Source organism: Macrosteles quadrilineatus, unplaced genomic scaffold (assembly GCF_028750875.1).
Source record: "Macrosteles quadrilineatus isolate MER2022 unplaced genomic scaffold, UCM_ALF_1.0 Scaffold_1__1_contigs__length_201487025, whole genome shotgun sequence".
Lineage (NCBI taxonomy): Eukaryota > Metazoa > Arthropoda > Insecta > Hemiptera > Cicadellidae > Macrosteles > Macrosteles quadrilineatus.
In genome coordinates, this window is record NW_026542594.1 from 35986008 (window position 1) to 36010262 (window position 24255).

Genomic DNA, 24255 nt, shown 5'->3' on the forward strand with positions numbered 1-24255 from the left:
TGGTTTTGAGAGAGGTGCACGACTCCCCTGCGGCTGGACATTTCGGCGTTAAGAAGACCGCTAGAAAAGTAAGCAAACAGTACTACTGGCCCGGTTGGAGACGTGACGTGCGTAAGTATGTAAGGAACTGTCCCGTATGTCAACGTTACAAGGTTGAACAGACGAAACCCGCCGGCCAAATGCATTTTCGCCCACCTGGTGGGCCGTGGCATACTGTCTCCGCGGATCTATTAGGTCCCCTCCCGCGTTCGAAGAAAGGAAATCGCTTTGTCGTCGCATTTCAGGACCAATACAGTAAGTGGACTGAACTAGCCCCTTTGATATTTATTTATTTATTTATTTATTTACTCGTCTTGTATCGATTTGGCGCGCCTGATGTACTTATCACGGACAACGGTACTCAGTTTACCTCGAGGATAATTAAGGATATGGCGAAGGAATGGGATATCGAGTTTCAGGCGACTGCGCCCTATAGCCCGCAATCTAATCCCATAGAGCGACGTAACCGCGTTCTTAAGACTCTTATCGCTCAGTCCGTGAAAGGCGATCACCAAACGTGGGACGCGAATCTGAAGGAGATCGCGTTTGCCGTAAACACAGCGTGCCACGAGTCGACAAAGTGTACCCATTTCCATTTTTTCCCATTCCATTTCGTTTTGTCATGAGAGCCGAAGCCCCCTGACTGCATACCCGGTACCTATCCTTTAGGACATACCCGGGCCCCATGATGTAGGCCGAAGCTTACGCATCAACCTTTAGCACATCATGGGCGGATGACTTAAGGTCATCAGGCTCGCCGGCTGCCGAAGCAGACCCTTCGGAAGGAGGGTTGCCCCTCGATCCTAACCAGGGATTCCGGCTGCTTGTTTAAGCGTCACTCCACCTGGGTTCCACTAGGTCGAGACCTAGAGGTCCATGGTAGAGCGCCCCGACGCATTTAGTGCAAGCAACACTCGGGACCTATCTAATCCCTGACAGGCAGAACCCGCCATCGAAAGCCAGGAGGAAGGGGACCATCAGCACGCTGACGGGGGGAACCCCAACCTCCCATTTACACCGCTGCCCGATCGAGGCCTTACCCATTGCTGGGAAACCAGAGATAACCAGAGCGATAGATCCCCAGATACCCCTGGCGGGCTCGGACCCAGCACCCGATCTACTTCGTTTGCCCGTCAGACCCAACATCACTGCCAGGCCATCAGGGTTTCCCAAAAGGAGGCAGGTATAGAAGTGGGACCCACCCGGATGAACCTATCCACCAGAGGTGGCGACACCCTTGACTCAATTGAGGTTCCGGGAAGAACCCCCCACACTCAAGATAACCATACCGTCCGTGCTCAGAGACAGGGATTGGTTTGCATAAGTACCTACAAACCGTTGCCCTCACACTGCGGAAAGTTACGTTGCCCTTGAGTGTCCCCGTGAGCTGCGGGTACTTGCCCGTTTTCACCTCCAGGAAAGGTTACTTCCAAAGTCGAGGATTTGCCCACTGAATGCTGGTCGCACACAACAAGCAGGCCGAAGCTCAAAGAACCACAGACACAGGTAGGTTAGAGATTATGATGTACTTCCATCTCTCCTAGAGCTAAACACCCCTCCATCCTGGATAAAGGAATGTCACTGGGACCCAATGCCCAGTCGTCCATGTCTGTGGCCAACTTGAAAATGCCGATACCAACACGGAGCATTTACCTCCCCTCTGGGGGCTAGGTATTTCACCTCCCAGGACGAGGCTACTTCCAAAGTCGAGGATATGCCTCACAAAATGTCAGTCGTACACGACAGGTAGGACTCAGTCACAACCACAAGCTACAGGCAGGTGAAAGATCTATGAACTTAATCAACACTAGCAGAGCTGAACACCCCCACCACCCTGAATGGAGGGAATGTCACTGGGTACTCTCACTTTGGGTAAACCCAAAGAGGCTGGCTTGTCCAGTCGTCCATAGCTTGTGGTCTACCTGAAGTGCCGGTTCCAACACCGGGCAATTACCTCCCCTCTGGGGAGACAAAGTGTACCCCTGCGATGTTGTGTTACGGGCGTGAACTTAGGCTCCCTGCGGCACTTCGAGGCCCGCTGTTCGTCGCCAGTCGGAGAGGTGAACAGCCGACGCCGGCTGACATACATATGGAACGTATGGACCGTTTCCGGAGGCTGTATGACACCACTCAGAAGAATCTTAAAGCTGCGTTTGATAAACAGGCTAGATCTTATAATCTACAAAGGCGTGACGTTCGGTACGAAATAGGTCAACAGGTTTTAAAGCGGACCCATGTACTGTCGTCAGCTGTCGACGCGATCGCGAGCAAACTCGCGCCGAAATTCGAGGGTCCTTTTATAGTGAGCAAAAGGAGAGGGTATAATTTGTACGTGATAAAGGACGTGGCAACGGGTAAAACCACCGTGGCCCATGTAAAGGACCTTAAACCTTTCCATTCGGATGATAAGTAGGTCAGAGTTCTAATCCAGTTTTATTGTTTATCGCTTAGTGAGGTGCATTTCCACTCATAGTAGTTTCATTTAGTTCACCAAACTTACATTTCTGTGTGATACTTAGCTTGTGGTTGCGGTTGTGACTAGTGCATTATAATACTTTAGTAGGATTCCCTGTCGTATTTTATTAGTTTATATTTATTAATAAACTCTCTTTCGCAGGTTTGCTTCGTGTGCACGCTCTGCATGCTTTCGCACCCTGCTTGTGCTTCAAATATCTTATCTTAGATGCTTGTGGTAGTGCTTGGTGAAGTGTATTGTGCATGAGACAGCTTTATCTAAAGTGTATTAGTAGTTATTGCGCACGATGGCATGTATAAGACCTCTTATTACGCTTTGCCCGACTGAAATGGATTGTTTGCATCCTGGGTGCTCGTTGAACCCCCACGTAATGAATGCATTTTCACGATTGATTGAGAGGCGGAGCCGATTTTACATTGGTCTACCCAGTGTGTTTGCGTTCCCAGTGAGTTTTTTTCAAGAATGGGCGGACGGCGGATTTGAGCGTACTCGTCCGTTAACGGCGGGAATGGACGTATTAACGCACTCGCTGCTGTTATTTCCTGTGTTGTTAAGTGGTGAAGATGGTAAGGGGCTCTGGGCCATAGTGGTCTGCAGGCCTGGTTCGGCGACGATCGGCGCATATGACCCGTCACTAGTCAGTCGACGTCGAGAGATGGGAATCGTTTTCTCTTTCCTAGCGAAGGTAGCTGAAGAACAGGGAGACTGTTTAGAGGAGAGAAGCTGGAGATCTCTAGATACGCCGAGTGATTATCCCCGACCTGAGAAGTCGGAGTCAACGGGTATATTTGTGTGCGCCTGTGTTTCTTGTATCTCGCTTTCAACGCCGTTCGGGAAACTCCAAGTCGATGAAAAGCGGTGGCGTCGTGACGTTGCGACAGCCTTACGACGGAGACGATTGGAGGACGAAGTGTTCGACCTGTTGGAAGTAAACGTCCCTAGGGAACAAGATCTTCGGTACGGAGGGCGTGTTCAACCATCTCACTTATCCCGGTTGACAGTGACTGCGTCCGACTCGTCATCGGAGGTGGTGGACGTAGCGGTAGACCCGGTCAGCTTCAGATCGTATGGATCACCGCGATATGCCCCGATCTTCAGTCGAGAGGAGGCAGCTCCCGGCGGAGGGCTAGTACTGACGCAGGAGACGGCCGAAGTGAAGTCACAGGAAGCTGAGGGTGGTGAGCCTCGAGCTGCCCGAGCAAATCGGAGGTAAATAAACACCTCACAACTAACAGGAAGTAAAGTCCATTTGTAGGGCCAGCAAAACCAATGTGAATCCTTTCCCAAGGTCTAGTAGCTGGTATCCAAGGATAGTTCACTTCTTTTTATGGAGCATTTTGTTTTTCTCGACACACTTAGCATGATGCAATTGTGACGCAAAATTCTAGGGGGGGGGGGGGAATAAACTAGTATTCACCTAAGTCAGGCTAGGCCTACCCCTAGAACCAGCCACACTCAAATTTCTTCCCCGGAGTGCTCAGAAGGAGCCGAGAAAAATCCAGGGGTCGATACGAAGTTGTCACGGCTTTGACTGATCAATTTATTTAAAATTTAATCGAAGGCTCAGAGCTCTAGAAGCGCTCAGGAAATCCTGCAGACGCCCAGTTGGAGCTATATCATCCCAGCCTTCGCTAAAGTGTTTTGGAGAATTTTGCCTAACTTTTAGAATGACTCTGTAGGGCCGACGAGTATTCAATCTGAAGCCAATGTGATTCAATTACTCGTAATGAACTTTAAAATAATTAACTAAAGGTCTAGGTAAATAATATAGAATGTAATATGACGTAAAACCCAATCCCTACAGAGTCGTCGAGGCCTAATTAATATAACTGGACCGATAATTTAACGTGAGATGATTTAAAATAAATTTAGTATTAATTTACGAAGCTGATTGTTCAAATCAGCCTGCTCCCAAGACTTGATTCTTTCACCCGCTAAAGACGGGGTTTAGAACTTAGACGACAAGTCTCGGGGTATTAAAACGTCGAATCGATTATAATAATTTAAGTAATAATTCGTTAGGCGGATGAAACAAATGTAATTTCGTGGACAATTAATTTAAAACCAACCGTAAGATAATCCTCCGCTAGTCACTGACAGGCAGGAACTGGCGGGTCAAGACTCAAGTTAAGATATTAAATTTAGATCATTCGAAACGGAATATTAAGAAAACGAAAAGGTATAATAAGTTAAGTATGCGTAAGATAAAACAGAAATAACGTAAAACATAAAAGGGGGCCTAACTAGTATGGTAGCTAACCTTCGTAATAATATCGTAGTGTCGTTGTCGTATTCGTGACTCGTGCGAGCTAGTCGGTGGTCAAACAGCAAATAATCTTGTCCGGCTCAAATCATGATTTCCTCGGTCGAGGCTTACGCGCTCCGGTGGTGATTTTGGAAACTAGCCAATAGCTGATCGGGGATTCGGTCTAGTTGTCGTCTGTCGTTGGTCAACAAACACCAGCTTAAGGTTATGCCGTCGTCGTCGGTGATAAATACTTGTAAAATCGGTCGGTTTAACTTTGTATGGTGAAAAAGAGTGCTATCTATATAAATAAAATTAGAGTTTTGTCTGTACATTGCTTAGAATAATGAACTTTTTGGTTATTTTTACATTTCATAGGTCAGAGAAACCGAATCAAACCTTATCTCAATTTCTGTCTGTCTGTCTGTCTGTCTGTCTGTCTGTCTATCTGTCATTCTCTTGGTAACGCTAAAATACGCACTTTATTACAACTACTCCTCAATAACTATAGCACTGTCCCGCCTGAAACTTATTTTCCAAATACTATACATATATGAGATGGTTTTAGACGTATTTCATCGAATATGAGACAGTTAGATATTTAACAGTAAACCCTTGAAAATCAAGTTTTTGTCGATTTTTGACGTGGAATTTCTGGAAGCCCATGTTAACCTTATGAGAAATGAAATTATTGAATCTTAACAGCTGTTTCAATTAAACAAGTTGGTTCTGTTCTGTGATGTTCAATAGCATTAAAGTTACAAGGATTACCAACAGGGTGCAGCACTAGCACTATTATTTCTTTTACATTTATGACAACAGCTAATTTGCAACCTGGAGGCGAGTGAGCGTAGCGAACGAGCTAACCTGAAGGCAAGTGAGCGTAGCGAACGAGCTAACCTGAAGGAAAGTGAGCGCAGCGAACGAGCTCCAACATACAGGTGAGTGAGCGTAGCGAACGAACTTCAACCAGGACGTGATTGAGCCATGCAAACGAGATCAGATAGTAAAAATAAAAGTAAGCCTACCGTTATAGGATCGACCGGCAGACACAGAGGTAATTTAACCTTTTATTGATTGTCATACCGATCCGGAACAACAAAAAACAACATAAAATGAAGCTATGTATAATAGTTTGGCCAGCATATCTTAAAATATGCAAACCAACTGCTGTTCTTTATATAAGAAGGTTTCAACTGAATATTATAAGATCCCCGTGCGTAGAACGGGTACACAGCTAGTTATGAATAAATATGTAGTTGTGGGTGTGTTTGTGTACTTCACTGTTTTTAAAAGTAGGCCTACGTTCTTTGGCCCATAGCTCAAGCTATGGCCAACACATAGGCCTAAGAGTAGGATGTTGTGGATAAAAATCGGGTAAGTTATGGTGTTTGTTGACTAGCAATACGTTTTTACCCCCCTTAAAATTTGGTACCTCACACAATCATCAATCTGGTCAATGCAGGTACTTTTTACTTTTTAGGGTCTCAGTCGGAAATCTATATAGAAAGTCTGCGTTTCCATGATCATTTGATCTTCTGAACTCAATATTGTAATCAAAGCCTGATAAATAATGAGAATAACTGAACAGTCGAGTTGCAGACATGGATGGAAGACTTTTTTCTGGGTTGAAGATTGTGGTCGGGTACGAGGGTGAATTTGTGACCGGAACAATAAGTAAAGAACTTTTTAAGGCCCCAAATGATGCCAGTTGCTTCCTTGTCTATCTGACTACAGTTTTCTTCAGGCTTCGTCAACGTTCCAGAGGCGAAAGCAATTGGTTTCTCAGACCCATCATGAAAACGGCGTGATATAACAGCACCTAGTCCAACAGGAGATGCGTCTGTTGCTAATACAAGTGGTAAATCTGGATTGTAGTGGCATAGAACAGTATCACTAGAGATAACTTTCTTGATTTGTTCAAAACTCTGTAAAAGTTTATGTAATGGGTTTCAGTAGAGGTTTTATAAATCTGTTGTAATAGTTTACCAAACCTAAAAATGCCCGGAGTTCACTTACACTCTCAGGTTTTCTTGCCTTAGATAACTAAGCAGCCACTTTGTCCATACATTTATGAATACCCTTTCATCAATGACATGGCCCAAATAGTTTTTTTTTCTGGAGAAACTTGCACTTATCACGATTGAGTCTTAAGCCTTTTTCTCTCAGTTTTCCTGAGACACTTTCCAAATGCAAAAGAAGTTCTTCTCCCGAATTTCCCTGAATGCATTCTTCTTCTTTGATAAATATTGTCAAAGAAGCACTGTATTCCTTCTAGGCCTGCCAACGTCTTGTCCATTGTTTTTTGCCAAATGCCAGGGGCAACTTTAATACCAAACATTAATCTATCTATGTACTCTGTACTGTTCCTTATGCGTGCTTAAGGTTTGAATATTTGCACTATCACTGTCCATTTCCAAATGATGGTAAGCGTTTCTTAAATCAAGTATACAAAATAAATTTCCACCATTCATGTTGACGAATATGTCCTCAATTTTGGGAATAGGGTGGTGTTCATCTTGGATCTGTTTGTTTACTGTCACTTTGTAATCCGCACATATTCTTACATCTCCATGGTTTGACTACTTGAACGATTGGTGTTCCCCACTCAGATTCTTGAGTCTTCAAAATTATTCCTGCTTCCTCTAACGGACAAGTTCTTGTTTGACTTTCAGTTTCAATGCGTGCGGCACAGGTCTAGGCTTCATAAACACTGGACGAGCCCCATCGACCAGTTGTAAGTGTCCAAGTTGATCTGGAATCTTACCGATCTTACCTGGCTCAAACACATCCTTGAATTTCTCTAAAAGGTTATCAAGACCAACTACTTTTGGGTATTGTTGTACTGCCTTTAGTTCAGCCCAGTCTAACTGTACCTCTCGCAACCAATCTCGACCAAAGATTGCGTCAAGGTTGTCATCCACAATGTAAAGTTTGCCTGTAAATTTAAATTTCTGATCCTTGTATGTACAATGTACAAAAGCAACTCCTTTTGGTTTGAAAACTTCACGAGTGTATGTTCGTAGCTGCTCTTGAGTATGAAACATTTTCATATTAATTTTGAGTTTCTTCAAAGTAGAGTAAGGCAGAGTACTTATAGCAGAACCTATATCCAATTCCATTTGAATATTATAAATGTGAAATTTTGTGTGTTTGTTTGTTTGAAGTTTAATCACGCATTAACTACTGATCGGATTGGGTTGAAATTTGGTATGATAATAGCTCACATTCCCAATTAACATATAGACATATTCTTATCTCAAAAATCCTTTCGGGCTCCGCCACAGTGGCTCTAGAATTTCCCATGTTAACCTTGTGTTGTGAGTATTCATATTTAAAAGGAATCAAAGAATTTTTTCAGCTGTTTCAACTACATAAGTTGGTTCTATGAATTCTTTTGCATTAAAAGGTTATAAGGTTTACCAACAGGGTGCAGCACTATTAATTCTTTTTGCATTTATGACAACAGCTAATTTGCGTACAACTAAGCAGCAACAAAAAACTATGAGAACTTTACTTTTTCCTATTGTTTCGGTGCAGAAGTAGAACATTATGGCTATGGTACTAGATGTGCTGTTATATTAAACTATAGTAATACAGTAAATTATAGTAAACAAAATTTTCTTACAACGTACGTGTTCTCTTCCATTGCAAACGCAAAGCACGAGTATGACTGCAATAAGCATTGTATACTTATACACCACACCTGTACGAAGGACGGGTTCTCTGCTAGTATATACAGGGTTAGTAAAACGTGTGGAGACCCCCTGTTATTTTTTTAACGGCCCATACTAGAAAAACTAAACTCGGCACACCTTTATGACATGTTATGAAGTACTTTTTGGGCATAACCATCACTTGGTGTATATCCCCAAAATGGGGAAGCTAAAAAATTTCAAATACAAAGACCCACCGAGTGACCCCTTATTTTGAAGGTCCTGGTAAAAGAAAACCAACAACGCAAACTAGAGGTCTTTATCTCAATCCAGTAAAAAATGGCAGCCAATTGAGATTCTCAGAAGTTAAATTTAACTTACAGCTTTCCAAGTCTGGAGACCCGCTGTAAATTTTGTAGCGGCTCACACTAGGATAACTAAACTCTACACAGCTTTTTGGCATGTTATGAAGTACTTTTTAAGCCTAATAGCCACTTGCTTACCAAACCCAAAATGGGGGATTTTGGGGGAAACTCAAAAGTTTTAAATGATAAGCCCCATCGAGTGACCCCTCATTTTGAAGGTCCTGGTAAAAGAAAAGTAACAACGCAAACTAGAGGTTTCTATCTCAATCCAGTAAAAAATGGAAGCTGATTGAAATCTTTAAAAAATCGGAAATAACTTGCAATTTTATATTCAATTGGCTGTCATATTTTACTGTGTTAAGATAGAGACCTATAGTTTGCGTTATTCGTTTTATTTTATTATGACCTTCAAAATGAGGGGTCACTCGATGGGGCTTATCATTTAAAATTTTTGAGTTTCCCCAAAATCCCCCATTTTGGGGTTGGGAACTTATGAGAATTTCAATTGGCTGCCATTTTGTACTGAACTGAGATAGAGACCTCTAATTTGCATTGTTGGTTTTCTTTTATCAGGACCTTCAAAATGAGGGGTCACTCGATGGGTCTTTGTATTTGAGATTTTTTAGTTTCCCCCAAAATCTCCCATTTTGGGGATGAACACCAAGTGGCTGTTATGCCCAAAAAGTACTTCAAAACATGCCATAATGGTGTACCGAGTTTAGTTTTTCTAGTATGGGCCGTTAAAAAAATAACAGGGGGTCTCCACACTTTTTACTAACCCTGTATATATAATGTGTCCGTTAGCACAATAACTCGAACAAAAATTATCCAATTTTGATGAAATTTGGTATAAACATGTAAACCTACATTTATTCAAACGAGTTTGCGAACCAGCCTGATTGGACTATGGGAACGGGGGTTTACGGGGGGTTTTATGGGGTAAAAATATGTTTTTCCCACTTTTGACCCAAAAAACATAAAATTTAGCAATTTCTTTCCAAACCATTTTGTAGAGCTTAAAAAAACAAATAATTTAGTATAATGAAGCGTTATTATGCACCTAATGGTTACGGAGAAAATTCAAAAAAAAAATTTAAAATTCCCATGTTATTCTTATGGAGAACAAGTAAACTGTTGTAGTTTGCTTGCTCATGAACATATTTTGATCAAATTTGGAAAATGTTTTTATTTCTTATAGTCCACTGTCAAATGTACACCCGTGTGCTCCTTGATGAGGCAGGTGTGTGAGTAGTCTTAATCTCTTCGTTTGACCTTGGAGAAATACAATTTCGTTGGTGGCACTCTTGAAAATGGTGCGTTTGAACGCTGTGAGTAAAAAACACAATGGCCGCCATTTAAATTTGTAAGGCCAAATTCCTTGAAAACCAGCTATTAAAACGAAATTTTGCAACACATTACTTAAAGTCCTTTTTATTACAAATAGAATGACACTTTATTTGCGAAAATCGGATAATAAATAAAAAAGTTATGTTACTTTTATTATTAATAGTAATTATCAAAATAGCAGTCATTTTGAAATCACAAAGTTAAATTCTATAGAAACTAGTGACAAAAACATAATAAAAGTTACATAACTTTTTTTATTTATTATCTGATTTTGGCAAATAAAGTGTTGTTCGATTTGTAATAAAAAGGACTTTACAATACTGTGTTTCAAAATTTTGTTTTAGTTGCTGGTTTTCATGAAATTTGACTTTAAAAAATTTTAATGGCCGCCATTTTGAAATTCGATGAGCCTGATCAAAGATTTTTTCGGAGAATGTTTATAGTTGTAGACTTAAAGTTTATACTAAGTTTCATAAAAATATCTCCAAGAGCTTTTGAGTTATCAATTATTTTCAAAAAATACAAAATGGCGGATTACGGTTAAACTAAGCCGAAATCGAAAAAAATGTCATACAACATTTTCGACTTATTTTTGCACATAGAATCTGAATCTGCATAGCCCGTTACGCTTTACTGAAACACCCTTTATTACTTTTTGAAATATTTAACTGTCCTGGGACATTACTTCCACCCTGATTAATTTATTTATGAAAAATATAAAATTATGTTTTATGAAAGAATGGTGTATCCTACCTAAAAACTTTAACAATCTTTTTTGTGCAGATTTGAAGTTGCTACATTTTGGTATCGACAATTCTTTTATAACTCTAACGGTTACTGATATAAGTAAGAAAGGAAGTTTGCGACGGCGGCCATTTTGTTTTTTTCCCACAGCGTTCAAACGCACCATTTTCAAGAGTGCCACCATCGAAATTGTATTTCTCCAAGGTCAAACGAAGAGATTAAGACTACTCCCACACCTGCCTCATTAAGGAGCACACGGGAGCCTGTATATGTACATTTGACAGGGGACTATTACTAACTATTAACATTTTACAAAAAAAAAACAGTTTTACCCTCCCTGATGCAGCAAACCTAAGTACTTGTTAAACTAATTCTATTTAAATAGGAAATAAATGTTATATTTTTAAGTAGGCAGACATTTTACTGTAAATCCAATCAGGCAAATGGAAATTTGCTTAGTCTGCAGGTTTGCTGCGGCGGGGGTATTTACAAAATGTTCAGGCTTTGTAACTACAAGTAGTAGATACATGATTTAAGTGTAATTTGAAAGATTATACTACTGCAAACAAAGTTATGCATTGGTTTGAAATTATCTCTTCAGATATTATCTCTTCAATTTCTCAAAATAAAAGAAACTTTGAAATTTGTCTATAGTATTACACAAAAATTAAAATAATGATAAATACTTATACTTTAGATAATTGAAAGCCCATGCATAACTTTTTCCCTGTATATGTAAAGAGCGAGCATTCAAAGTTTGACCGCTGAATCTCTAATACTTTCTGAGCCTTAGCATTTTTAGTAAACTAAGTCATGGTTTTTCTCTACTTTCGGGAATCGCACGTTTTCTGTCCTGCTGGCTGTCCAATTTGGGCCTAGGCATAGGCAAGTTTTTAGTTACTGTGCATGTTGGGTTATTTGTTTTCCACCTTGCAGATTTCTTGTTTTTGAAAGACACTTTAGGTACTCTAGACATTTCTACTATAGACAAATAGAATAGAATAAATATAGACTGTCAAAGGAAGGTTCCGGCGCCCACCACTAGGAGTGCTGTGTAATTACGGCGCACACCGCTGCAGGCGAGGAGCGCAGGAGCCGTATGCGACCAGCAGACGCTGCAGCAGTGTGCGCTGTAACTACACGGCAAACCTAGCGGTGGACGCCAGAAATTATGCTAACCGCAGCACAGCTGATGGTCTATATTTATTATATTTGTCTATGTTTCTACCCACACTCACTATCTTAAAACAAATGAAAATACCACTTTTAAAACTCCAAAAAAGATGTATGAATCGCTTTTATCGGATTTGTAACAAAAGTAGAACGTTCAACGTTTTCCATAAAACATTTATGTTTACATCTAATTGTTGTGTTTCTCCTTTAATCTGGGTTTTCCTAGGCGCGGAAGCGGAGATCAGAGAGAGGAACGCGGAGATCGGAAAAGAGATTATCATGGTGTTCCGCTCCGCTTCTAGGAAAACAGTAACATTAAATTACCTAAGACAAGTGGAGTCCGCTCGCCGCGTTCCTCTCTCCGCTCTCCACTTCCACGCATAGGATAACCCGGCTTTAGAGAAATATAAAAATTAAAAATTGAGTAGGCCAAAAAACAAAATTCCAATTTTTTGAGATTTTTTTACTTTTTTCAATTTCTGTGGGACCTGTCCTTAAGATTGCTTAAAAAAAAATATATCCCTCTAGGAAGATGTGTATTTAGATGCCTCCATCACTACATGTTAAAAGCTAATTTTCACTTACTGGTAATGAGAAATACCGCTATACCAGTAATATCACTAACCTGACATATACTTTCACCACTTATACTTATGTATGTGATACTTTGTCCACAACCCTCATTTGTAAGCTATGGGAGTAACTATGATATTTTATGGGGAAAATCACAAAAGTTTTAAATAGCTTTTCAACTATTATTTTTACAACTTTGGGGGTCATAGCATTTTGTTTGGAGTTAAAAAGAGGTATAACATACTAAATTTTAACAAAAACCATTTGAGCTGATTTTACTGAACTATTTTATAGATTTTTATTGGAAAATCACCATTAAAAATCAAGATTTCCAAAATATTACCTGGAGATACAATGGATTAGTACCCTTATGCAATCAAAATTGGAACAAAGGTGTGCTCACAATGCTCACATCCACACACGCACACATACATCACTTCTAAAACAACTTTTTTGGGTTCAGGGGGACGCAAAACTGATATATGCGCACAACACTCAAATTCATTTTGGTAGGTTTGAGACCCCCTGCTATATTACATTATGGAGTAAATCGTTGCATAATACACCATATGTTGAACTCACCCATTATCAATCCCGTTGAAGCCTATTTTTTCGCCCATGTCACCAATAGTAATACCAGGGTAGGGCAAAAGTGTATCGGGATCTCTCACGGGAACGATAAAAGGATGAAGACCTTGATTTTGTCCATCTGGAGTGGTCAACTGCGCAAAAACTGTAGCGTGTGTAGCCATTTGACCTATTTATGAAACATGAACATGAGGAGGTAATTCGAAGAACGGCAAAATATTCATATAAGTTAATCCTTAAAAATATTGCAATTACCTCTACTTTTCTGCTGTATTTTGTTTTTCATACTATGCCTAAATTAATTGATATTCGATACCATTACCTTTAAAATAAAATTTATTCAAACACAAAATGCTAAGAATGCCCTGAGTCACACCAAGGATTAATACTCCTGACAACTAAAATGTTGTAGCTATTGTTAGGTGGTTGGCTGATTAAGTAGCTCCACATGATTTATATATTTAAAACATAGAAATACAAAGATTCTTTAACTTTAACACACTCCAGACAAAATCTAATTCTGACTAACATACCTAAATTTCCTACCCAACATTTAGCAGCTTCAAAATCTTCAGTGTGAAGTACAAACTCCTGTGTTTCTTTATCAAAGGTAGCAGTAGTTCGCATATTCTTTGCATTGCTACCATGTGCAATTTCAGTCAAGGCAAAACAGCCGATAATCTGCATGAGAAAAGAAAATTTGGTTACTATACCAGTATTTTAAGTAATAATTATGACAATTAACTTGTTCACTGCGTTACGAGATCCCGAGTTCTCGTATCGTACCCAGCCTGTAGTGCGGGACCCATCATTTGGCTTTTCCCCTTAATTTATGACATTGATATTTCAGCGTACCGTACAGTTATCCTAAGGAAATGAAACTTTTACATACAGAATATTTTTTTATTGATGAAACAGCTGGTAAAACATGAAATGAACGAGATAAATAGATCTTGTCACAAACTGAAGTAATACATCTTTCCTTTATAACGATACGTGACCTCTCATAAATAGTTGTTCCAAGCGCCACAGGAGGCTAATGGGGTGATTAGTAACCATGAAAACTTGTTGAATGGGTGGATGAAAGTTACCTAATATTTACAAGTTATCTAATGTTTTATAGGTTTAAAAAATAATTGTATTCAACAAGTGTATAATTATCAACGTGCTTCTCTTCTGAAATTGCAATATCGGATGCATAATAAGGGTCGATGACGTAAAATATCATCAATGTTAAAATAAAAAATTATAATAGCAATGTTGTATTTTGATGTAAAAATGCAAATCATGGCATTAACTTAATTCAAATTAGAATATTTCCCATGGCATTTCATATAAAATCAATGCTAAATAGTTGTGGTTAATTCAAATTATATTTTGATAATTCAAAGTTCCTACGCGGAAAAATACAATCAAAAGTCAAACAGGGCAAGGAATTCCCAAAAAACAACTTTGTATCATTGTCCTGCGATTGGAATCCCTCTCGCCAGCCCTTTGGGAAGTGGTGCAAGTCTAAAAATAGCTTCAAGGTCGCACCCTCCCCTTCTACCCGCCCTACTCCACTCACTGTTATTTTATTTAGCCTGAAATCAGCCATGGGGAAACACATTATTATGAAAGGTGATAATAGAAAGATAAATTAACTATTTAACTACGGTTACGATTATTAAGAATTTGTAAATACGGTAAATTAATAGAAAATAGATATGTTTCATAATGTTTTAATGTATAAAAAGAAAAGAACTAATATAAATAAAAAATGAACATAATGAAATAATTACAGCTGTGGGGTAGGAGATCTCAGGGTCTCGCACAATTACATCATATTTCATTCCTGGGCTGAATGATGGTTGTTAACGTTGTACTGGTTCACATAAACAAACACAGAGCGCTCTCTCTACTTTCTTTGTGAGGTTATGATGCGCAAACGATTACTGTGTAACGTAATCTCGGGGTCTTGTATAGCACCTGGGTAATCACAGTGGACGAGAATTATAGACACACCATTGGAATAATACACAAAAAATATACAACGCAGTGAACGTGTTAATACTATAATATGCATTTTTTTGTAATTTTATGCAGTATGAGGCCTAATCATCTTATATATTAAAACGTGACAGGGTTTTTTTATTTCACGATTCTGAATCAACCACTTGACGGATTTTCTTGATTTTTGTGTTGATTGAAAGATAATTTTGAGAACTAGGGAATGTCGAAGCCATAATTTTAGTTTAGTTAAGGTTTTCAGTTTTAGCGAATTTCCCTATAGGGAAGTAGCTATTACCGTAGGTCTCATGGTAAGACTTAGGCCCGGGACCGATTTACTTTTTCATTTTAATGTCCCCAGAGGCCAAAAACACCATTCGTTCAAATTTTTATATATGTATATATATATATATATATATATATATAGGTATATATATAGATTTATATATATATATATGTGTCCGTGAACACGATAACTTGAGTAATTTTTATCCGATTTTGATGAAATTTGGTTTGAAGATGTAAGGCGGGATAAACTTGAATGAGTTCGCGATCCAGCATGATCGGATCATGGGAACAGGGTTTTATGGGGGGTTTTATGGGGTAAAAATTGGTTTTTCTCATTTTTTACCCTCAAAACACAAAATTTCCCAATTTTTCTCTAAACCTTCTTAAAGAGCTTAAAAAAACAAACAATTCAGTATATCAAAGTGTTTTTGTACGGTTATTGGTTACGGAGAAAACTAAAAAAATTGTAAATTTAAAATTCCCATGTTATTCTTATGGAGAATATTGTAAAATGTTGTAGTTTGCTTGTTTATGGATATATTTTGATCAAACTTGGCAAATTTATTTATTTTATAGTAAGCTATCAATATTTTACTAAAAACACACTACTTTATTAGTTTCCTTGTAGCAGCAAACCTAGGTACTCGTTAAACCTAATGTTATTTAAATAGATCAATTGAAAATCAATTCGGCCAAATGGAAATTCGCTTAGACGGCAGGTTTGCTGCGGCGGGGGTATTTTAGAAATTAGGTTTTAATTTTCAAAAAGTCTAGCAGCCGACGCTAACATTCTATACTAGCTTTTGGCATCATACCATTTGCTTAACGTAACAGCTGTAAACATTCAGCATTTGCGACACAAATTCAGCATTTGGATAAAAGACATACGTAGGGTTGACTTATTTATACTATGTGTAATGCTTTAATCATTGATACGTTCAATTCTTCGGTAAGAGGATGACTGATTAATTTAATATACATAGTACAATACTAGATGATCAAATTATTTTTTTAAGCAATCTTTAAAAACTTCGGTATGTTTTAGTGCAATATAATTTGTTTTAACTAACAGCTGGTTAAATATAAAAATATTCTATACTAGCTGTGTGCCCGTTCTTCGCAAGGGGATTTTATCCTAGTCAGTTGAAACCTTATATTAAGAACAGAAGTTGGTTTGCATATTTTCAGATATGATGACAAAACTATTATATATAAACCTTCGCAAATACAGTATCTGACAGTTTCAAGCCAAAACAAATGCTTCGCCCCCAAAACAAATGCTTTAATTAAATGTCACCCGGATCGTGTTGGTCCATATGTTAAATCCAATGATTAAACTGAAAAATGCTTTATAGATCTATAAGGCATCTATGAGACCTAAGGTAGTCCTATAATTGAAAGTTGCTTTCCACAATGGTTAAAAGTATTTAAGGTACTACCTCAACCTCACAATTAAACACTTTATTTGGGTTGATATTTTCACTATCAAGGTGCTCTTGTCCTTTCCGTGAAACACTGAGAAATAAGGACATTAATGCGACACAAAAATACAGAACTTAATTAGGGAGTTTGCTAGGTTTTAACGGTTCTAAGGAAAAGAACCAGTACAGCACCAAAAACCGATCAACGCCCATGTCACCAAACCACTGCTACCAACACAGACACCCCCAACACAGCTAAATAAATAATATTAAAACCTATACACTAACTAAAACATAAAAAAATGCTTTTTTTTCAAAAAAAGGTATTGAGATACTAAAGATATCTTTGAGTATTATGGGACTCGGTGTCGGCAGTGAGAGATCTGGCTGCCGTCCGGATATTGGTAAGGAGACGGTGGTTTTAAGGATTGTACTGTTAAGAACTACAGTACATCCGACCAAATATATGCGTTAATCAAGTCCTGAGGTTATTGATCTCTTGGTTTTGGTTTTATCGTAAAAAGTTATCGGCAATCAAAGTTATTTTCCATTAATTGCTTTAATTGTAAACAACTTTTAATGTGAACTTATCGGTGTCAGTTTGAAAAAAAAAACCTTATACAAACAACTTTTTGTTTTTAACAGATTACGTTTTCTCTAAACAATGATTGGTATATATATTAACATGAGAAGAAAATGTGACAAAAATCACACCACTTTGGGTTTTTGGACGTTTGTAATTTAATTTCTTAAGTAGGTAGGTTGTGTATTCTAGGGAAAAGTACCGGTATTAAGGATCGTCGTCGAAAAGATTGTTAAGAATAATTGGGTAGGCGTACGTACCCAAGAGATGGACTATGGGCCTATTGGCTGTATGGTCCAGCGATTGCATCACACGGTGAGTAGGAATATTGACTATATATGTCAATGGTAGGAACAGAAAGTGACACATTGGAAAAGCGAGTTTAACATCATTCGCAATCCTCTGTTACAATCACCTATTGCAGTTGTGATTTTTTACTGTACAACACAACCGCCATTGAACGTCAATGAGTGGAAACCTTGTTTCTAAGCTATTGGAGACGATCATTAATAAATTTAAATTTCACCCAGCCGTATACAAAACTGATTCAAGGTCTTCTTTCTGGTTATCAAAACTCAAGAACAATTTTATACACAAAGAATCTCTGGTTCCTGACCTGGATGATGCCTAGTTATTTAATTTCATTTACGGCTACACTATATTATTGCACTTGCGATTAATTTTATCCGTTATGTAAGAAAAACGTTTTTAATCTCACTTGGTTAGGATTTTCTTTAAAAATGTTAAATGGAAATGGTTGCGGTATTTGTAAACAACATTTGTAAACATATAGTGACAGCTTGAAAAAATAATCTTGACCGAACAGCTGTTCGTTAATGTGATAAAAATTGGATGAAAACTTTACAAAAATCGCACAAAACTGCATTTTTGAACGTCCGTAATTTTATTTACAAAGTAATGAGGCCATATTTTAATGGCTAAAGACACTCTCGCCAATCCAGTGAATACATTAAAATGACTTGGATCTATGTTTTCTTGGAGAAGATAGCGTAAAATGCCATCTTGAGTGTTACAGACAGAAGACAGAAAGACAGACAGACAGACAGAAATAGAGATAAGACTCGTTTCTGCTTCTTTAATGTATAACACGTAAAAATAACCTAAAAATATATAATTCTGAGCAATGTACAGACAAAACTCTAATTTTATTTATACAAACTGTCCCAAAAGTCGCGGACCGGTTTCATATTTTCTAAACGACAACAGATAAATCGATAAGATTTTGTACAGCAACACCACACCTAAAAATCTACTTTTTTAAGGAACTAAAAGTTTTCTGTCATATAATTAGGCCGTCCCACAAGGAGTCAGAAGGAAATCTTAAATAGGAGCTGTAGTGTATACAATAATAATGTACCATAATGTTGCCATTTTTACGATATTTAGATTTGTTTTATAAAGAGTTGGCAATATGTTTTGCATTTGTGTCCTGACTGCGATCAGGCGACTGTGACGTCATATCGTATGATTTCAATAAAGCTCCCGGATTGGCTACAACCCATCACGCCACTTTTCCCTCCACGCTTAACCGCCGATCCAAAAGTTTCCTTGCTCTCCAGTCCTCGAGATTCCAGCAAACCGTAAACATGTAGTCGGCCGGGTTTTATTTAATTCCCCAAATGGTGTTTTTATTTCAAGTCATTGCACCCCAAACGTTCCAGGAGCATAGGTCAATATGCACATCAGTTCAAAGGGCTTAGCTAGCAGAGTTCAATGCCGGAAACTGCGCCTTAAAAGGATCATCCGTTACAAAATGGCAACCGTTCAAAGATTTCTTGAATCTGCCATTTTGAATCTTTGAACGACTGCCATTTTTTACTCAGGCGTCCTTTTGAGCTTGAATTTACGGTTTTGTAATCTACTAGTGAAGACCTTTAATTTGATGTGCATATTGACCTATGCTTACGTTAAAAATTTTCTTCCGATTCCTAGAGTCGCCCCCTGAGGAGTAAGCGTATAATAGCAATGCAAATTAAATTAATCTTCGTACCACTGTCATTCCTGGCTCGGTTGTCCGTTTGAGTTCAAATTTGCGGCATTATATTCTGCTAGTAAAGACCTTTAATTTGATGTACATGTCAACCTATGCTTCTGTTTAAGATTTTCTTCTGACTCCTTGCGGGACGTCCCCATGATGTGACAGAAAACTGATATTTCCTTAAAAAAGTAGATTTTTAGGTGTGGTGTTGATGTACCAAATCTTATTGATTTATCTGTTGTCATTTTGAAAATATTAAACCGGTCCGGGACTTTTGGGACAGTCTGTATAGATAACTATGAGGTTATTTGATTTACTCTATGATTTTATCATTGATTATACATTGATTAGGAAATAAGTAAGCAGATATAAGCCATCTATGGTGGCAGAGTGAATGTCTGCCCTAGGGTCGGGGAGCAGCGACACTAGTATGACCTGAGGCAGAGGTGATGGACACCGGTCCGGACTGAGTGTCAATTGAGCAGCAGGCGGAGTGAATGGATGGCTGCTGCACTGCCCTCCAGTTCTGGTATGTGTGCAGCGGTGCTGAAGTAGGTATTGATGGGTGGAGTGTATGGAACACGGTAGGGTCTTCAAACTGCTAACTTGGTATGTTTCAGAAGCTATTATGTCTGGTAATAAAACGACAGTAACTACCCCAGGTGGGTCAGCGCCTAGGCGTGAATCCCACCCCTCCATCATGGAGGGCTTGCCCATGGATTCTTGGGAGGGCAAATTAACAATTAACAGGCAATGTTTCAGAGATGAGGGTGGAGGGGGGCGAAGAGGCTTTCGCCAGGAGCTCCCTCATTGAAAGATCTCCACCAAATTTGGTAACGACATTCAAATGCTTGAGGAAGCACACAGGGCTTTGGAGGATAGTGTGGCTGACTCAAGCGCTCATTCTAATCTAACCCTCGGCTCTACCTCTGAGGTGGCAACACCGGACCTGAGCGTAAAGACCCAGGCATGTGCAAGTGTTCCAGAACAGGAGAGTAGACAACGACCATCTTTACCCCCTAGTGTGTGGAGGACACAGGTTAGGGCAAGGAAGGAGGCCGAGGGTACGTGGCTTTCAAAAGCTGCATACAAGAAATCCAAGGGCAGGCTGAAACTCCTAGTCCTGCTGGTGAAGGGGCTTCCGGTATTTCTCCTATGCGTAGAGTTTCAGGTCCACCACAGCAGCATCTGACTCAGCAGACCCCAAAGCGGCCGAGAAGGTGGGATGTCCCACCCCCGCCGCCAAGGAGCGCTGCAGAGGGTGATGCCAGCAAGGACTTGACTTTCAAGGACCAACTTTTGGGCTGGAAGATGGCGATTGTTCCGGAGAACTATCCTGATGATAGGTTCACTGACGAACAATTTTGCTTGTTACAGGAGAAGCTGTTTGAGACGGTCATTATGACCGCCACTCCTCAGCAGATCCTAAAAACCTACATACAAGGACAAAGGTGCCCTCGCAGTCTTGTGCGGAAACGAGGAGACCGGAGATTGGCTCAAGGAGGTGGCTGTTGGTCTGGGTCCGGTGGGCGTGGGGGGGCCGAGTGTGATTGTGGGGGATCATAAAGATCTCCTGCGTACCACCAAAGCCCTTCTTCGTACCGACTGGATCCTGGCCAGGAAGGATCCTAAAGATATCTTTGAGTTTGTCCAGAAGCTGAACCCTGGCCTGTCAACCAGAGACTGGAGAGTGGTCAGTTGCAGGCGAGAGGAGGAACACCAAACTCTGGTTCTGGTGATTGACTGCGGGAGTGCCAAGTTCCTGAGGGACTGGGGCTGGAGGATTTTTTTGGGCATAACTAGGGTTCAGCTCAAGGTTCTTTCAAGTGCTCCTGATGACGATCAGAATACTGCAGGCGAACCTACAGGACAGTAAAGCTGCCGCTGCGGTACTCTGTGCGAGTACAGCGGGTGAGGCTCTTGACTTTGCCCTTATCCAGGAACCCTGGGTAAGGGATGGCAAAATAACAGGAATGGGGGTCTCTAATGGTGTCAGGTCAGATAATCTCGGCTCAGGTCCGCAATCCTAGAACCTGCATTTGGACTAGTAATGACACCATTTGTGTGTCGGTTCTGGAATTTTGTTCCAGAGACATCACGACGGTTGAGACCAAATGCAAGGAGTCCGGACGGCGTCTTCTACTTGCGTCAGTGTACATGCCACAAGACGAGCCCACGCAGCCTCCGCAAGAAGAAGTCAGGAAGCTGGTCGAGCATTCGGCCAGAACCGGCGACGACCTTGTGCTGGGCTGTGACACCAACTCCAACAACACTGCTTGGGGATGTAGGGACAATAATTCAAGAGATAAGGCACTTCTTGAATACTTAGCCTTTAGTGGTCTAATGATTGCTAATGTCGGTTCAGAACCAACTTTTCATAGTAGGGTTGGGGAATCTGTAATAGATCTTACTATAACCAATGTGGGGATCAGTCACAGAATCCTGGATTGGAGGGTATCCCAGGAGCCTTCCCTCTCTGACCACGGACATATCATGTTCAACATTGAACATTGGTAACTTTTCCTTGGAAAAGATAGAGTTCAGGAATCCTAGAAAGGCGGATTGGGATATGTACAGATCAACTCTTAAAGAGTGCATTGAATGTTTTGACACACGGGGACCCTTGATAATGGGGCATTTCATCATAATGTGACGTACTTTTCCACACTGAAACATATAACACTAGTTTACATGCCAGGTTTAAGTACCACGTGCTATACAGCCAATTTAGTTTCTAGATAGGCCTCAGTACGAAGATTTGGGTTGGCCTTCCAGGGTTCGCGTCAAGATGTTACTTTCACGCTCAGCCATGCCGTCGCCTTGGGTGAGGTTTACCACGTCGGAGATCTCGAGCATCTGGTTCATCACACAGATGTCGCCGTAGTCCGGATTAATCCTCACGGACCGGTCACTGCCCCTTCCACCCCAGTGAGACGTGGTGGCCTTCCATGGAAGCATAATTAAACATACTCCCTTAGTAGATTAGTCATCCATAGGAACAGCTGAAGCCAATTTTATTGTTAGTTCTGTACGTCCAACTACAGAGGTTATGTTTTGTTTACAATTTGTTTCTTGTTATTGCAGTCATTTAAAACCTCGTTTAACCTAATAAAACAATATAATAATGAACAATAACTGGTCCCCTAGTTATATAACCAAATAGTAAAGCACAAATCATGAAAATAACCCTAAAATAATAGAAACAAAATGTTGTCTACACTAGCGATCAGTGTGGACGTACATGAACTAGACACAAAAAAAGGCTTCAAAATTTACAATGGGATGAGGAGTCTACTTGTGTTGCTTAGTCTATGATGGAAGCTAGTCGCTACCCCTGAAATCGTCTTCGTGTTCAGCACACGACATCCAGCCAGGCACTTGGGTTCTGCACATCAAGTATGAGTTGACTCCGTCTGCCGTTGTAGCCTGGGGTCCACTGTCGCCCTCCTGTCGTCACAGCCGCAGGCTGAGGCTCATTCCGCCCCCCAACTCGTCGTAGTAGGCTGGGGCTCATCCGGCTTCACCTGGCAGTCGTTGCAAGCTGGGTCTGTTGTAACCACCGTCGATGCAACTGCAGAGTCAAGTCGTACTTCCCATTCGTCAACGCTGTCGTCGGGGCATCTGGTTTCTCACACAGATCCCTGTCGGTGCTGTCGTCTGGGAATCCGGCTCATCGCACGGACCCCTGTCTCTGCCGTCGTATAGGTATCCTGCTCGTTGCAGAAATACCTTTCGTTGCCGTCGTTTGTTCGGACGCCATAAATGTGACGTACTACGTGGGGTTTGACACTATCGTATGGGAATCCGGCTCATCGCACGGACCCCTGTCTCTGCCGCCGTATGAGTATCCCGCTCGTTGCAGGGACATCTATCGTTGTCGTCGTATGATGTGTTCTGTTCGTTGCTCGTGCCTGTCGTCGTATGGGAATCCGTCTCATCGCACGGACCCTTATCATTGTCGTCGTCGTATGAGTGTCCTGCTCGTTGCAGGGACACTTCGTCGATGTTGTCGTATCGTGGGGATCCGGCTCATCACACGGACCCCTGTCGTTGTCGTCGTCGTATGGGAATCCGGCTCACCGCACGGACCCCTGTCACTGCCCCTTCCACCGCAGTGAGACGTGATGACCTTCCATTTTCGTTAGTCGTCATCCCCGAATCGTCTACATGTCCACATGTAGTCCCAGGAGAATCTGGTTCAACACACAGATCCCAGGGTCGTAGCAGTACTTGGGGAGCTCCACCTGCCGCTGTAGTCGGGATTCGGATCACCCACCTAACGTCGCAGCTACTACGCCTTCACTGCAGGCTGGGTGTCCATCGTGGCCCCAATCGAGACTACAGCCGGTAGTCCTCGGTCCCGTCGGTCTCAGCCTCTGTCCTGGGTGTCTGTCTGGTTCTGCACACAGACTCGTGATGTCGCGGTACCTTGAACTTAGCCGACTCAACCCGCCACTGTAGCATAGGGTTCGAGCTCACCCGTCGACCACGGCTACAGGCTGAGGTGCGTTCCACCCCCCCACTCGTCGTCGTAGGCTGGGGCTCAGCCATCCTCACCTGGTCTTCACCGCGGCCTAGGTTTTCCAGCCCGCGCGCTCAATACTGGTACTAAAGCCGGGGAGCCTACTCGTACGTATTTCGTCGCTGACGTCCTGAGTGTCCGGTTTCTCACATGGACATGTGTCACTACCCCGTCCGCCTCAGTGAGCTGCGTGGTGGCCGTCCGTTCGTAGTTGTTGAGTGCCACCCCCGATGCGAGCTACTAGCAC

The 24255-nt window shown here is 40.9% G+C and overlaps 1 protein-coding gene across 8 annotated transcripts in view; it reads right to left on the reverse strand.

Annotated features, from left to right (window-relative positions):
• Positions 1 to 24255, reverse strand: part of LOC128982747 (peroxisomal acyl-coenzyme A oxidase 3-like) — a 177620-nt gene that overhangs the window by 95105 nt on the left and 58260 nt on the right. For all 8 annotated transcript variants that reach the window (XM_054401695.1, XM_054401699.1, XM_054401698.1 and 5 more), the window contains 2 exons: positions 13740 to 13887; positions 13201 to 13375 (listed from right to left, as the gene is read on the reverse strand). In XM_054401695.1, the coding sequence (XP_054257670.1) occupies positions 13201 to 13375; positions 13740 to 13887 (323 nt within the window). The remainder of the gene's footprint in view (positions 1 to 13200; positions 13376 to 13739; positions 13888 to 24255) is intronic.